Source organism: Myxocyprinus asiaticus, chromosome 10 (assembly GCF_019703515.2).
Source record: "Myxocyprinus asiaticus isolate MX2 ecotype Aquarium Trade chromosome 10, UBuf_Myxa_2, whole genome shotgun sequence".
Classification (NCBI taxonomy): domain Eukaryota; kingdom Metazoa; phylum Chordata; class Actinopteri; order Cypriniformes; family Catostomidae; genus Myxocyprinus; species Myxocyprinus asiaticus.
In genome coordinates, this window is record NC_059353.1 from 11,152,906 (window position 1) to 11,168,140 (window position 15,235).

Sequence of the window (15,235 nt, forward strand, 5' to 3'; positions counted from 1 at the left end):
AACATATACGTGCAGGGATTTGGCAAACCGCCATTACGAGTGTGCGGGATGGGAAGAATTTATATATACTGTGTGAATGCTTAATCATACTTTTCACTACGAGTTATTGTAATTAATGTATATTATTATTAGGATACTCATTTGGCAGTCAGAGTAACATTTAGTTAATTTTAAGAGATACAGGATCCGTTGGTGAGCTGCAGGAGGGGGCGTGTTCGTTACGCAAGGACAGTACTTTAAAGCAGTGCATGCGCCACACTTTTTGTAATTTACTCTCTTTACTTTATTGTGACCTTTCTTAAGTTCAGTTGCTGTCGTTTGTGGGATCTCCTCAAACTAGAGCATTGATTTAAACATCTCTAAACAGAGTCAGGTAACTTTACCATAGGAGCCAGTGGCATTTCTCGTGGATATCTTATGCTGTTTTCTACTATTTATGATTGTGGTAACAAACGAACATTAAACATGGTCAAATGTGTGGTGTTGCATATTCTGTCTCTTGCTGTCTAGTCTTGAAATAACAGAAGCCAAAGAAGAAGAAACAACAAAACAGCTCTAATCTCGTTCAAATTATAATTTGCTCAAAGCAACCGTTGTGCTCAGTAATGGTTGAACGAACTTTAAATGGACTAGAGAGATGTCTAACATTTACAATCACACGCTGTGAGGATTTGTGATGGATAACATTTTCATGCAGCTGCTTTATTTCTTTTTTTCTCATAGGATTCAGCAGTAAAGATGGCAGCCTCTCTACTCAGGGTAGGACGACTTGGATCTCTCAGGGTAATAAAACGATTATTTTCGACATTTATCAATAAATTTGCATGCATGCATTTACAAACTTGTCACAACATGCGAAACCACGGAAAATGTGCGGACTGTGAGCCTACCTGAACTCAATAGCGTTGTTCAAGCGTTAAATCACTGAAGCATTTAATCCAATCCGACTCGATGCAAATATCTTCTGATGCCGTTTATTCACGCAACACTGGAAGAACTCATAGTATGGCATTTCCATGTACTCGATGCGGATTAGATACTACCAAAGCATACGTTTGCAAATTACATTTTATATGTAGAAGTTGCAATTAATTATTCATATATTATTTGTTTGCTATATAGTCGTTTTAAGACCACGAGTTTAGGTATTATCAACAATTTTGTGCATGAATGTCCATTGCAAAAACAAGTAAAACTGAAGAGTATGTCTGCATGTTGGTCAACTTCGCATACGTGTGTTGAGAACACGGTGTACTTTTGAGCATATTGTTTTGCTGAGACCACAGCAAAGATTTGTGAAAGCGACAGTATCAGAATATGGTGACAAACATGTCCCTTTGGTCATGAAAAAAATGGTAATATTTAAGAAACCCCATTTAAAAGGCATTCTGTAACCTCACCTTTTATTAAATAATATGAAATGGTTCGACTCTACATTGACTTGCACATTTTTAGAAAATACATTTGAATTTGTCAGTTGCTTGGGGAAAAAAAGAAAACCCTTGTCCCATTCTGCTGGTACACCACTTCTGTAACATTTACAGCTATTTATGCATTTATTATTTAGTGCAAGGGTAACAAGTGTACAAAAAAGCAACAGTCATTTGTAATTTAAATAATTACAAAATAATGTTTTCCTTTGATTTCATGTCATTGGTGTTATCAGTCTGAAAAAAAAGTGTATTTTGAAAAAACAAAGTTGTATTAAAAGTTCTTCAAAGGTCAAAGTTATGAGGAAGAAGAGGCTGCTCAAATGCGCATACAGTGATTTATCCCACCATGTTCAAAATGTTATTAGTTTACATTTTAACTATTTTTTTCCACATGGTTCATTTAAATATGTCATTAGTGTTACATTGTTTGTTTAATGTTCATGTGAAAGTTTTTTTTACTGGATAAAAAAAATGTAATAAGATTTATTGATTTAAGTCTGATTAGTGATGTATTTTTGTGATTCTATTGACACTATCTTTGAAAATTAAACTTTTAAGAGAATTTGTCGGCGGTGTTATCGTTATTGGTGTTACAACCCTAGCTTCATTTGTGAAACAAAATAAAGAACAACGGTCAAGTTGTCCTTTATGAATACAAATAATGGCAAGGTGTTAAATGTTTACCCTCAGCTTTTATGTGTGAAAACTGAAGTCAGAAAGTCAACATTTTCCCTACTTACAAGGGGGAAATGGTAGTTGTGATTATTCATAGGTATTCATGGTCTGTTTTGAAATCTGTTGTTTCTGTTGCTTTTTTTGTTTAGCATCTGCAGGCGGAGAGCTTGAGTTTAAGAGCTCCAGTTGTCGCTCTCAGTTCAAAATCTGGGGACAGCAAGAAGTCCAAAAAGTCCAACAAAGGTAAATGCTGCATATATTTATTTAAGTTGTTGTAATAGTATTCGGAGTGTATCATGTAAAGTAGCGTGCATTTGGGGAGTGGAGGGTTTTGTAGGTCAGATCTACATGCCATGCATGTGAAGACTGTAATTTAAATCCTGCTGGAGACATGTCCATGACCTCAGCTGTTGTTTCTGAACCTGTTGGAGAGTGTGTTTTGTTCCCTTTCTATAGCTGTGCCGTATGGGACTAATACCATGCAAATAAACATACAGTATGCATGTTGAAGTCATGGCCAAAAGTGTACAAACCTATTGTTTTGTCACAATCATTAGGATTACAGCACAATACGATTGACACTTTTTTATTTTTTATTAAAACATACTGTGACAAGTCACAAACTCTCTTTGAAGGAGGAAGCAGGAGCTGGGGAAACAATTCAGTGCAATTTTTATTAACAGTGGTTTTCGGCTTAACACAAACGGGTTGCTTTTCAGCTCAACATTAATACACAATCAGCTCCATGTCTCTCGCTCTCTCTCTCTCTCTCTTCCATCCCCCTCTGGCGGTTTGGACTGCCCTTTTATCCCTCTCCAGCTCTCACTGCAACACAAAACAGTATGTTTTTTTAATTAAAACATACTGTGACAAGTCACAAACTCTCTTTGAAGGAGGAAGCAGGAGCTGGGGAAACAATTCAATGCAAGTCTTTTTATTAACAGTGGTTTTCGGCTTAACACAAACGGGTTGCTTTTCAGCTCAACATTAATACACACACAATCAGCTTCATGTCTCTCTCTCTTCCTTCCCCCTCTGGCGGTATGGACTGCCCTTTTATCCCTCTCCAGCTCTCACTGCAACACAAAACAACTGTTAGAGGTGATTTCCCACAGGTGTCCATCTTTACCGCTCTTTCTCTCCTGGCCTCGCTCTCCACAGATGTCGCTCGGCCATGCCCCCATCACCACATCACCTGACTCAGGCCGGGGAACCCCCCCCCCCATTTCTGGAGAGGCCTGTGGACCATCTCGAACTTAAAAGGCTGGAGAGCTAGATACCAACGGGTGATCCGCGCGTTGGCATCCTTAATGCGATGGAACCACTGCAGCAGGCCACGGTCCGAACAGAGGGTGAAAGCACGCCCCAACAGGTAGTACCGGAGGGCCTACCACTTGATGGCCAAACACTCCTTCTCAGCTGTGCTGTACTTAGGCTCTCTCAGCGAGAGCTTTTGACTAATGTACAGCATGGGGCGCTACTTTCCCTCCACCATCTGGAACGGTACCGCTCCCACCCCTCTGTCCAATGTGTTCGTCTGCAAGATAAAGGGGAGAGTTAATTCAGGAGAGTGCAATAATGGCCCTCCGCAAAGTGAAGCCTTCACCCGCGTGAACGCCTGCTGACACGGCTCCGTCCACTGGACCGCATCTGGTGCCCCCTTTTTAGTCAGATCAGTCAGCGGGCTGGTGACGGTCAAATAGTTTGGCACAAACCGATAATACGATAATAGTCAGCCAGCCCCAGGAACTGTCTCACCTCCTTTTTGGTCTTAGGTCTCGGGCAGGCTACAATTTATCAATTTTGGGCCGCACCTACCCATGACCCAAGTGGAAGCCCAGATACTGTACATCCACCCGCCCAATTGCACACTACTTTGGGTTTGCCGTGAGTCCCGCCCATCTCGACGACCTCAGGACAGCCCTCAGATGCCGCAAGTGCTGCTGCCAATCATTACTGAAAATGATGATGTCATCCAGATAGGCAGTGGTGTAAGCAGCGTGAGGTCTGAGGATTCTGTCCATGAGCCACTGAAACATTGCCGGGGCCCTGAACAAACCGAATGGAAGCACAAATTGGTGTAATCCGAACGGTGTGGAAAATGCCGTCTTTTCACGGGACAAGGGAGTTAAGAGGATTTGCCAATATCCCTTCATTAAATCCAGTGTCAAAAGCAAGCAGCGCCGAGGCAACGGGTACGCATTAAATTTAGACACCACATTAACTTTTCTATAATCCACACAGAAACGGACCAAGCCGTCGCTCTTAGAAACCAGAACCACCAGGCTGGCCCAGTCACTGTGGGATTCTTCTATTAACCACATATCCAGCATGGCATTTAATTCTTCCCGAACCACTTCCTTTTTTGTGCTCGGGTAATGGGTAGTGACAGCTACGTACTACTACCCCTGGGTAATTTCGATATGGTGCTCTATGAGATTCGTACGACCGGGAAGAGACGAGAACACGTCGGAAAATTCTCCTTGCAACCTCCATGACTTGGGATGGTGAGAGGTGGTCTCCACAAGTGAACGGGGTGACTCGATTGGTGGCTTTTACTGTAAGTTCACTTCCGGTCCGAGCTCCCTCTCCGGAACCACCATCGCCAAAGTCATGCCGATTGCCTCTCTCCACTGTTTTAGGAGGTTGAGGTGGTAAATCTGACGTGCTCTGCCTCTATCCGTTCATTTCACCTCATAATCTATTTCCCCTACTCACCGTGTGACCTCAAAGGGTCCTTTCCACTTGGTGAGTAATTTAGAGCTTGATGTGAGGAGCAATACAAGGACTTTATCTCCCGGCCCCTATTATAAAGCCGGCTTTGACGTTCTTGTGCCTGGAGCAAATTCTCCTGTGTTAATTTCCCCATTGTGTGGAGTTTTGCTCTCAATAAAGTTTCGAATTTCGTTTTTGCAGTTTGAAGGTCCCTCCTCCTTTTTTTTGTAGGATGTCGAGCACACCGTGTGGTTCAACGCCCGTACAATAATTCAAATGGGGAAAACCCCGTGGAGGCTTGCGAGACCTATCGTACTGCAAATAAGCCACTTGTCCCAATTTCGAGCGTCTTCATGCACAATCTTATGAATCATATTCTTTAGGGTCTGATTAAATTGTTCGATCAAGCCGTCCATTTGGGGGTGGTAAATGCTGGTCTGAATCGATTTAATCCCCAGTAATTTGCATAGTTCACGTAGTGTATGTGACATAAACATAGTGCTCTGATCAGTGAGGATTTCTTTTGGAATCCCCACTCTGGAGATTCTGAAGTGTGCCTCTGCAACACTGTGCTGAAATGTTGCGTAGAGGCACTGCTTCCAGATATCACGTTGCATAGTCCACCAGAACCAACACAAAGCGATGCTCGCGTGCCGTCCGCTCTAATGGCCCGGCGAGGTCCATACCAATTCTTTTGGAGGGGACCTTGATTAAGGAAGGGGTGTTATGGTGCTCTTGGGGTGGCCGGCGGATTCACCAGCTAACATTTCACTGCATGCCGCACACCACCTGCGAACATCCCCGCGAATACCCGGCCAATAGAAACGGGCCATTAGACAGTTCAGTGTCTTTTCCTGCCTTAAGTGATCCGCCATCGGATTATAATGAGCCGTCTGGAATAACATTCTTCGGTATTAACAATTGGGTTGTATCCTCCTTTGAGTGTCCTGCGTCACTCGATAAAACCAATCCTTGATAATTGAAAAATACGGATATGCGAGTGCAGTGTCTGGCTGGAGGTGTTGACCATCAATCATTTTCATTTGGTCAAAGGCGTATCTAAGGGTCTCGTCTCACATCTGCTCCAGAGGGAAATCCCCTGCAGGGAATCCTCTAAGGGCTGGGGAAGCCAAGACTTCCCCATCCCTTACGTCCTCCTGATGTGGAGCTGACGTAGACTGTCCTGGCACCGCCTCCCCAGCCAGCAAATCACACACCACACATGATATGTTTTGTTGCAGGACCCATCCACACATATTCCCCTTAATAAATTAGTAAATACCGGCCAATTCGTACCCAAGATTAGTGGATGGGAGTGGCGGGGACTAACCGCAGCCTCGACACTATGCTTTTGTCCCTGAAATTGAATAATGACCGTCACTACAGGGTAATTTTGAATATCCCCATGCAAACACCTTACCTTCACCCGTGGGCTCGTATCCAAAGCCTTCAAACCTCCATTCACCAAAGCTTGGTTCAATTGATTACAACCTGAATCCATCAAGGCTTGGGATGTACCCCCCCTTAATACTCACAGGTATCCAGTATGCTCCTGCTCGATCGGGGGTGGCCTGTGGTGCATTGGGGATCCGGAACAATGTCTCCACTTCCATCGTGGGGCATTAGAAATCCCCAGGTTCCCTGCAGCTCCAACAGACCGGCCCAGACTTCACGCCCACACCCACGGCAGCGGATTCACCAGCCAGTGGGGGAGAGTGGAGAGGGTTAGGGAAAACCAGCAGGTTTAGCGGCCCACGGGACCGGGGAACCGGTTTTGGGATCAGAATTCCCCGTTTCTGGGGAATAGGAAAGGGACTAGGGGAAGGAGAGGACGAGGGAGGGGAGAGAGAGAAGAGGGCTCACCTGCCCCTGAATACACCGCCATATGGTCCTCAGCCAGATGGACCGTTTCGTCCAGCGACGCCGGGCGGTGGCACTGGACCCATTCCGCCATCCCTTTCGGTAGTCGGTTGATCAACTGCTCCAGTACTGCCAGGTCAACTACTGCCATGGCGTCATGTTTGGTTGCCAGCAGCCACCACTGGCAGGAGTCACAGAGCTGTTGGCCAAAGGCAAATGGGCGGCCGAGCTCGTCAAGCATCAGCGAGCAGAAGCACAGGCGGTGCTGCTCTGCGCTGCGGCCGACCCCTGCAAGATGGCTCGCTTAAAATCCTGATACCCCAGGAGGTTGGCAACAGGTAGTTGTTGGTCTGCCAGTTGCGCTTCTCCCGACAGCAGCAGCAGCAGGCGGACCGCCCACTGGGACTGGGGCTATCCCACTGCATCCGCCGCATGCTCAAACCGCTCCACAGACACATCCGGGATGTCCTCTGGTCCCAACTTGGCGAGTGTGAAGTGGGTCATGGCTAGGGCGGCAGCCGAGGTTGCGCTGGTGGAATCCCCTTGGGGTATCAAGCTCTGTAGCACCTGCCGGTCCTATGCTTGAGCTTGAAGGATGACCTGGAATCACTGCTCCTGTTCCTGGCACAGCTCAAGCAGAGCCTGATGTTGCATTTGGTGGATGCTGGCGAGGGTCTTGATCAGAAAGGCGAAGGTGAGGACACAATGTCGGCATATCTTCCTCCAAATTCCCGTGTTTCGGCACCGCTGTGAAAAGTCACGGACTCTCTTTGAAGGAGGAAGCGGGAGCCGGGGAAATAATTTAGCGTGAGTCTTTTTATTAACAATGGTTTTCAGCTCAACACAAATGGGTTGCTTTTCAACTTAACATAAGTACACACACAGTCAGCTTCGTGTGTGTCTTTTATCCCTCTCCAGCTCTTACTGCAACAAAACAGCTGTTAGAGGTGATTTCCCACAGGTGTCCATCCTTACCGCTCTTCCTCTTTCGGCCTCGCTCTCCACAGACATTGCTCGGCCACGCCCCCATCACCACCCATACTTTATAGTCAGAATACTTGCTGCTTAACTTTGACTGGTTAGCATAGTATATCTACACATTCTCATGTTTTCAGTTACTTGCACTGTTACAAATTCACCTGTGATCTTCCCATAAGAAAGGTTACTAATAAGACAGGGATAAATCATGGTCATTATCGCGACATAAACCCCAACAGTGATTTGGAGTGATGCAAGCGACATTGAGGAAACTGGTTGCCTGGGCCAACCATCAATTATACAGTTTAACAGTCATTGTACAAAAACATTTGACTGCAGAATGCTGCGATTGACCATTTAGAGGTAAAGGGATAGTTCACTCAAAAATGTATACTCTCTCATCATTTACTCACCCTCACGCCATCTAAGATGTATATGACTTTCTTTCTTCTGCAGAACACAAAGATTTTTAGAAGATTATTTCAGCTTTGTAGTTCCATAAAATGCAAGTGAATGGTAACCAAAATTTTGAAGCTCCAAAAAGCACACAAAAGCATCATGCAAGTAATCCATACAACTCAAGTTGTTTAATCAATGTACTCTTGGAGGCCTGGGTAGCAGGGGGTACCACCCCTGGAGTCACGAGTTCGAATCCAGGGCGTGCTGAGTGACTCCAGCCAGGTCTCCTAAGCAACCAAATTGGCCCGGTTGCTAGGGAGGGTAGAGTCACATGGGGTAACCTCCTCGTGGTTTCTGTAATGTGGTTCTCGCTCTCTGTGGATCGCGTGGCGAGTTGTGTGTGGATGCCGCGGAGAATAGCGTGAAGCCTCCACATGCGCTATGTCTCCGCGGTAACACACACAACAAGCCACATGATAAGATGCGTGGATTGACTGTCTCAGACGCGGAGGCAACTGAGATTTGTCCTTCGCCACCCGGATTGAGGCGAGTCACTACGCCACCACGAGGACTTAGAGTGCATTGGGCATTCCAAACTGGGGAGAAAAAATAAATAAAACAGTGTACTCCTTATACAATCTTATCGGTTTTGTGTGAAAACAGACCAAAATATAACTCCTTTTTCACTCTACATCTTGTCATTGCAGTCTCTAGGCATGATCACGATTTCAAGCTTGATTAAACTGCGCATACCTCAAGCACTAGGAAGAGCGCTAGATGGTGCTAGAAAGCTTAATGTTGATCGCCAAGGAGACAAGATTTAAAGTGAAAAAGGAGTTATAATTTGGTTTTTTCCTGATCCAATCATTTTTGGGTGAGAAAGGTGTTATTAAGCATTAATTGAAAAGGTGTTTTTTACCTCACAACTTCTTTCTGCAGTTGCTTTTAAATGGCACTCATTTTTAAATTTTAAAATAGAAAATAAGCGTAGAACAGTATTCCAGAAACAGATGCACTACCTATCAGGAACATCAAAATTGATGGTATTTGCAGACATTTGGCAATAAAACCAGAATTTCCTGAGATGAAAAATTAATGGTAGCTCAAAGTGTGGTACCAATATTCTTTTACACTTTGACAAAATTGCACTGGAATACCACATATTTATTTAGTACATTAACGGTTGGATTTATAGAAACACACGAGCACCTGAAATTCAAAGGATTTGAAATGGAAATGATTGTGCATAGGCAGTGAAGTTGAAAAATGGACTGCTGAAGAATATTTTAAAGAATATCAGTGAATTGAAACCTGATTGGAAAGCTTTGCTCTTACACTAAAAGTGGATTTGTGACAATTTTATAACTTTATCCTCAAGTTTCTATTGTTAATAAACTTTGTAAACATGCCTTATCACTCAAGTAGACACAAAGACAAGTTTTACTAGCCTGGAATGAAGATCATAATGTAAAGGAAACTCTTTATCTTTGTCTGTGTGCATTTTTAAACAAGTAAAATTGGTAATGTGGAGTTCTTGAATATAACCTTATGACTCATGGTCTCATTGTCGGGAGATGGATGTGGCAGGGGGCCTGAGATAGAGGTTTCCATGTGGTATTGTATTGGTAGATGTTCTTTGTAATTGTGTGCTTAGTGGCAATCAATATATGGACCTCATAAGTTCCAATGTCACCTTGGCAAATTAGAGTAAAAGAATACACTGAAAAAAACATTAATGGTTTCAGCCACCCTCTATTCATTTAAGAATATGGTGAAGCCATAAGACCAACAAGTGACTCCTCACTGAAAAAAGAAGCTTAACAAAATAAACGTGTAGTATTATTTTGAAACATATTTTTTTTTAATAGATTCATGTCTGTAAAGTTAATGACTGTTGCTAAAAAAAAAAAATGAAAAAGTCTCTTTTTTAAAAAAAACTTTGAAAATAATACAGTATGAAGAATCTCAGTAACTCCAAATGAAGAAAAACTTGCCACTCACCACTTCACTTTTATTTAAAATGTATGTCTCAATACAAGGATAAACCCTTTCTCATTCCTCTTATGTAAGTATAATGATTGTGTGCTGCTACCACAATTTAATCATGTTTGACCATGAATTCCCAATTTTTCTTTGTTAATAGTTGTAATGGTAATATGAGAATTAAATGATTATGGACTTTTATATATTCTTTATTATGTAGGCCTATTACTTTTTAATATCTTTTGGATGGGGTTAATTTTTTCAATTTCTTACATTTATTTATTATTGTAATGACATTTACTGTACAATATTTTTTACCGAAAAACTTATTTACTTTGTGTGAGTTATCCAGGTTAAAACTTTCATGTCAAAGGCCATTTTTATATTAGCCATAGTTCAGATTTAGATGAGTAAATCTATTGAGGTGTTCAAAACTCCACCACCTCAGTAGATGCTGATCTGCTTCTTTATGTTGAAGAAAATGGATAAGTTATTTTATTCACTAATTTGTAGCAGTCTCTTTTGGGCCTGATAGTGCACATGATATATCAAATGATTACTTGTTTATGTTTGCCCTCCATCCTAGAAAAGGGGGCTTCAAATACGTACTTCGATATACAAAAACTTGTCCAGCACAAAGCGTATGTGGAATTCCCCAAGAAGGAGGTTGCAGCCCCAGCTGCTGCTGCCTTTACAGAAGCTGCATCTGCTGCTACGCCTGCCCCTGAGCCAGTTGTGACTGCCACTGCAGTGCCTGCTGCAGCAGAAGCACCAGCCACTACTGCTGAAGCTGCTGCCCCTGCATCTGAAGTCACTAGCCTTGGAGCCAAAGCCACTGCCCCTTCAGTTGAAAGTGCTGCTCCTGCAGCTGAAGTCGCTGCAGTTGAAAGTGCTGCTGCTGCACCTGAAGCCGCTGCCCCTGCAGCTGAAGCCGCTGCAGTTGAAAGTGCTGCTCCTGCAGCTGAAGCCGCTGCAGTTGAAAGTGCTGCACCTGCAGCTGAAGCCACTGCTCCTGCAGCTGAAGTTGCTGCCATTGAAAATGCTGCTCCTGTAGCTGAAGCCGCTGCAGTTGAAAGTGCTGCACCTGCAGCTGAAGCCACTGCAGTTGAAAGTGCTGCACCTGCAGCTGAAGCCGCTGCAGTTGAAAGTGCTGCAGCTGAAGCCGCTGCAGTTGAAAGTGCTGCACCTGCAGCTGAAGCCACTGCTCCTGCAGCTGAAGCTGCTGCCATTGAAAGTGCTGCTCCTGTAGGTGAAGCCGCTGCAGTTGAAAGTGCTGCTCCTGCAGCTGAGCCCGCAGAACCTGTTGTTGAATTTTCCCCACCTGTTGCTGAAGTTTCTGCAGCTGAAGCCATTTCTGATGTTGCACCAGCTTCTGAAGCTGCACCTTTAGAAGGACCACCTGCCCAAGAACCACTTGCTGAAGCTGCCCCTGTTGTAGAGGCAACAACCGAAATAGTTTTAGAATCTGTTGCTGAAGCTACCCCCATTGAGCCTGTTGTAGAGTCTGTTGTAGAAGCATCTCCTATTGAAGAGCTGGTCGATTCTGCCCCTGTGATCACAGATGCTACTGATCCAGCTGAAGTTGTGGAGACGCCAGAGGGTATACACCATATCCCCTATAACCCCTATTCATATTTTGGGATACAGCCAAAATTTGACAGTTTATTTTATTTTTTATTTATGGGTTTCTACATACACATTTGTAATGCTAAAGATAAAGATGTAATTTGAGTAACCACATCACAATTCAGTTTTTACCCTTCTATGTTTTCATTTACAAAATTTATGAAATTGCATGTGTTAGTGTGTAGCATTCTTGAAAGGAAGTTCAGCATCACTGCAGCAAACTAGACTCATGTCACTCATTCAGGGCTATGTTCATTTTCTAAGCTGGGGCAGAGATGGCATAGCATTTGTCTAGGAGACTTTAGGCATTTTACGTCTATGCCCTGGCTTTCAGTTTATGAACATAGCCATTCCCACCTTCCGTTATCCGTCTCTGTGCATGTTTGCATTATGTGTTTGCTTGCCACTTTTTGACTTTTCACCATGTTGTGCAATGCATGTTCTTCACTGCATACTTCTCATTTACTGACTGCTGTTGTTTAGTTAGATTTATTTTTGCAACTTCTATATATTTAAATGCACCTTTTCTTTCTGTTTCATTGTTTATTCACTCATTCATTTAATCTTAATTCTGTTTCATGTTTTGAACTCTTGCCTTCTTCCTTTGCTCCTCTTATTATATTTTATCTTCATTTTCAATCCTCAGTGCTCCTCATACACTTATTTTAAAATATTACCATTATTTTTCTCAACCACCCTAACCCCATTTTGTACCAGTGTGTGAATATAAAGCTATATCTTTCATGTTTCATTTGGGTAATGTTAAAGGAAAATGTCAAATTGTCAAAACGAATGTTGGGTTGTCTTGTTTATGATCAAATTAAGGTTGTGTTAAATGTTGTGGTTGCACTGAGATCACGAAGGATTATGCACTTTCCAAAAAACTTTTTTACAATTTTGTTTAGAAAATGATACAATTATGGTAACTTGACAATATATTTTGATGTTTGACATAATTTTTCTCCTGTTGTTTTCTCCTCACCCAAAAACATTTTCTTTGTTAGTGTCTCACTCTTCTTCCCAGGGTGTCGCATGATATCAGTAATCAGTTACTTATCCTTTTATCTTTTCCTGTGTATGGTGTTTTATATGTCAAATCTAAATATGAAATGTCCACTGTTCCTTACGCACTTTCCCAATGTGGTATATGGTGCATTCAGTGAGATCAGAGTTTGCACTCTCTTTCCTGTATGTGGAACGGAAGCAACAGTTTATGAGGGGATGCAACATTAATGTACCACAACTGCTTGAATTAATAATCAATATAATATGTGGCCATTTGTTAATGGGGAAACACATTTAGGTTTATTATCATTTTGTTAAATGCTTCCGTTCTTTGCAGTGTAAATGCAATCTCTTTTAGTTACTCACAGCCTGACTTACTCCTTGACTTGGTTCTTTTTTCTTTAGTCCAGTTGGTCTTCTACTGTATTCACACCAGGCACTCTTCTTATGCATGAGATTTAAAAAAGACTGATTTTTTTCCTTTTTAGTGTTCAAGGCATCAAGGATTCTAGTATCCATATGTATGACTGGTATTTGTAGATATTTTGACCATGCATTAATTATTGTGTTTGTTTTTTCCTGTGACTGTCAGCTGGATTAGACCCCATTCAGAAACTTTTCCTAGATGCAATTCGCTCATACTCTACACAGAGCAAGTAAGTGGTACTTATTAAATGAGTAGAATCAAAAGCGGCCACATTTACCTTCGCACTGCGAAATTCTGCAGGCGAAATACAGTCATCTTATTGGGAATCCACGTGTGGAAATTAGTATGGAGTTCAAGTTTGGTTAACTTTGGCAGGTGAATTTGTGACCTGTGTGGGTGGTGCTTAGTACACATCTACACTAAACATTCACAATGAACAAGGAATAATTTTAGCAGTGAGTTTCTTTATAACTTAACTCTCCCAGAGTAAAAAGTGCAGCATTAAAAAGATGAAATCAGTTTTTTTGCTCATTTCACATTATCCAACACCACCTTCGCTCACAGAATTTCGCTGTGCAAAGGTAAATGTGACCGTGCCTTGAAGGGATAGTTCACTCAAAAATGAAAATAATTTACTCACCCTCATGTCATCACAGATGTGTATGACTTTCTTCTGCAGAACACAGATTTTTAGAAAAATATCTCAGCTCTTTAGAGTTATACAATGCAAGTGAATGGTAATCAGAACTTTGAAGGTCCAAAAAGCACATAAAGGCAGCATAAAATTAATCCATATGACTCCAGTGGTTAAATCTATATCTTCAGGAGCGATATGATAGGAGTGGGTGAGAAAAAGATAAATATTTAAATCCTTTTTTAGTCTTATGGATTACTTTTATGCTGCCTCTATGTCCTTTTTTGGAGCTTCAACGTTCTGGCCACAATTCACTTTTCTAAAAATGTTCATGTTCTGCTGAACAAAAGAAAATCATACACATCTGGGATGGCATGAGGGTGAGTAAATGATGAGAGATTTAATTTTTGGATGAACTATTACTTTAAGGAGCATATTACATATATTACATATATTGTCCTAACGTTATCATTCATTTTACATTTATAATGAACTAATGTTTTCTCAGTACTGCTGGTGGTCTAGTTGATGCAGGTCCTGAGTACCAGAAGGCTCTTGCTGAGGAAATAACTAAATTGCAGCGGTTGTATGGTGGTGGAGACCTGACCTCCTTTCCAGAGTTTAAATTCTCTGGTATGTCAATGTTAAGCCTAAAGGCCTCAAAAATAAGTAAAATTTGAGACTGACTTTAACAAGAAAAAATGTAGCTATTTATGATCGTTTTTTAACTATTGCAATGATTTTTGCCTTTTTTAATTTTGGAAGTTTGTTTGTTTTTGGTTGTGAAATTGCATTACACTTAACTAATATTATACCTATTTCTCATTACAGAACCTAAATTTGACGACGTGTCCTCCAAGTAAACATCGTATATTTGTATGTTTTCCTCTCCTGTGCCTCAATGCAATTTTGTGGCAGAAGTCTATGAAATAACTTCTTTCATTGTTAAAAGTGAAACATTTAGCAAAATTATTTTGTGACTCTGAATAGCTGCTTTTTTTTAAATCTCATGTCTCATTTAAAAAAAACTATTTTATGTATTGAATGCACATGTGATGGAAGACGGTATAGCTTAGCTGTGAAATAAATGCTTTTTGCTTGCTGTAAGTTATGTCAGAAAGTGTATTTGAAATATTTGGGGTAAGAATAATGAATAAACTGAGCCACACATGATCTGTTTGTTCTGTATGTTTTCTCTTTACAGGAATTATTTGACAATGCAATTTTGTGGTATTTCATGTGAGTTTTAATGATGGACATCATTTATCGTTACAATACACTTATGATAAATGTTGTCTGTAAGCCCCAAAATGATCTGTCTACAGGTGGTATGAAAAGGCCGTACAATAAGACATTATTTTTGACACACTTGAAACTTTTTGTTGTACATTTCTGAATCCATTAATAGTCTATAGGTCAACAGTTTAATTGTTTGTCTCCACATGCTATCTGGTCATTTAAAACTATATTAACGTCATAAAGTATGGTAAGACTTTTATT

At 41.6% G+C, this 15,235-nt stretch overlaps 1 protein-coding gene across 2 annotated transcripts; it reads left to right on the top strand.

Annotated features, from left to right (window-relative positions):
• The first annotated feature begins 5 nt into the window (after positions 1 to 5).
• On the top strand, positions 6 to 14,908 carry LOC127447043 (transcriptional regulatory protein AlgP-like). Of its 2 annotated transcripts, none has more exons than XM_051708525.1 (7): positions 6 to 373; positions 724 to 783; positions 2,258 to 2,351; positions 10,630 to 11,643; positions 13,267 to 13,330; positions 14,244 to 14,368; positions 14,567 to 14,908. In XM_051708525.1, exons 2-7 carry the CDS (start codon positions 739 to 741, stop codon positions 14,596 to 14,598), a joined length of 1,374 nt encoding a protein of 457 aa, XP_051564485.1. In that variant the 5' UTR covers positions 6 to 373; positions 724 to 738; the 3' UTR covers positions 14,599 to 14,908. The 2 variants fall into 2 exon arrangements, with proteins under 2 accessions (XP_051564485.1, XP_051564486.1); XM_051708526.1 differs by having other exon boundaries at positions 6 to 264.
• The last annotated feature ends 327 nt before the right edge of the window (positions 14,909 to 15,235 follow it).

Coding starts and splice junctions, on each gene's coding strand:
- LOC127447043 (XM_051708525.1), top strand. CDS start 739: ATGGCAGCCTCTCTACTCAGGGTAGGACGACTTGGATCTCTCAGG. Junction 2,352..10,629: donor GTCCAAAAAGTCCAACAAAG/GTAAATGCTGCA, acceptor CCTCCATCCTAG/AAAAGGGGGCTTCAAATACG. Junction 14,369..14,566: donor TCCAGAGTTTAAATTCTCTG/GTATGTCAATGT, acceptor TTCTCATTACAG/AACCTAAATTTGACGACGTG.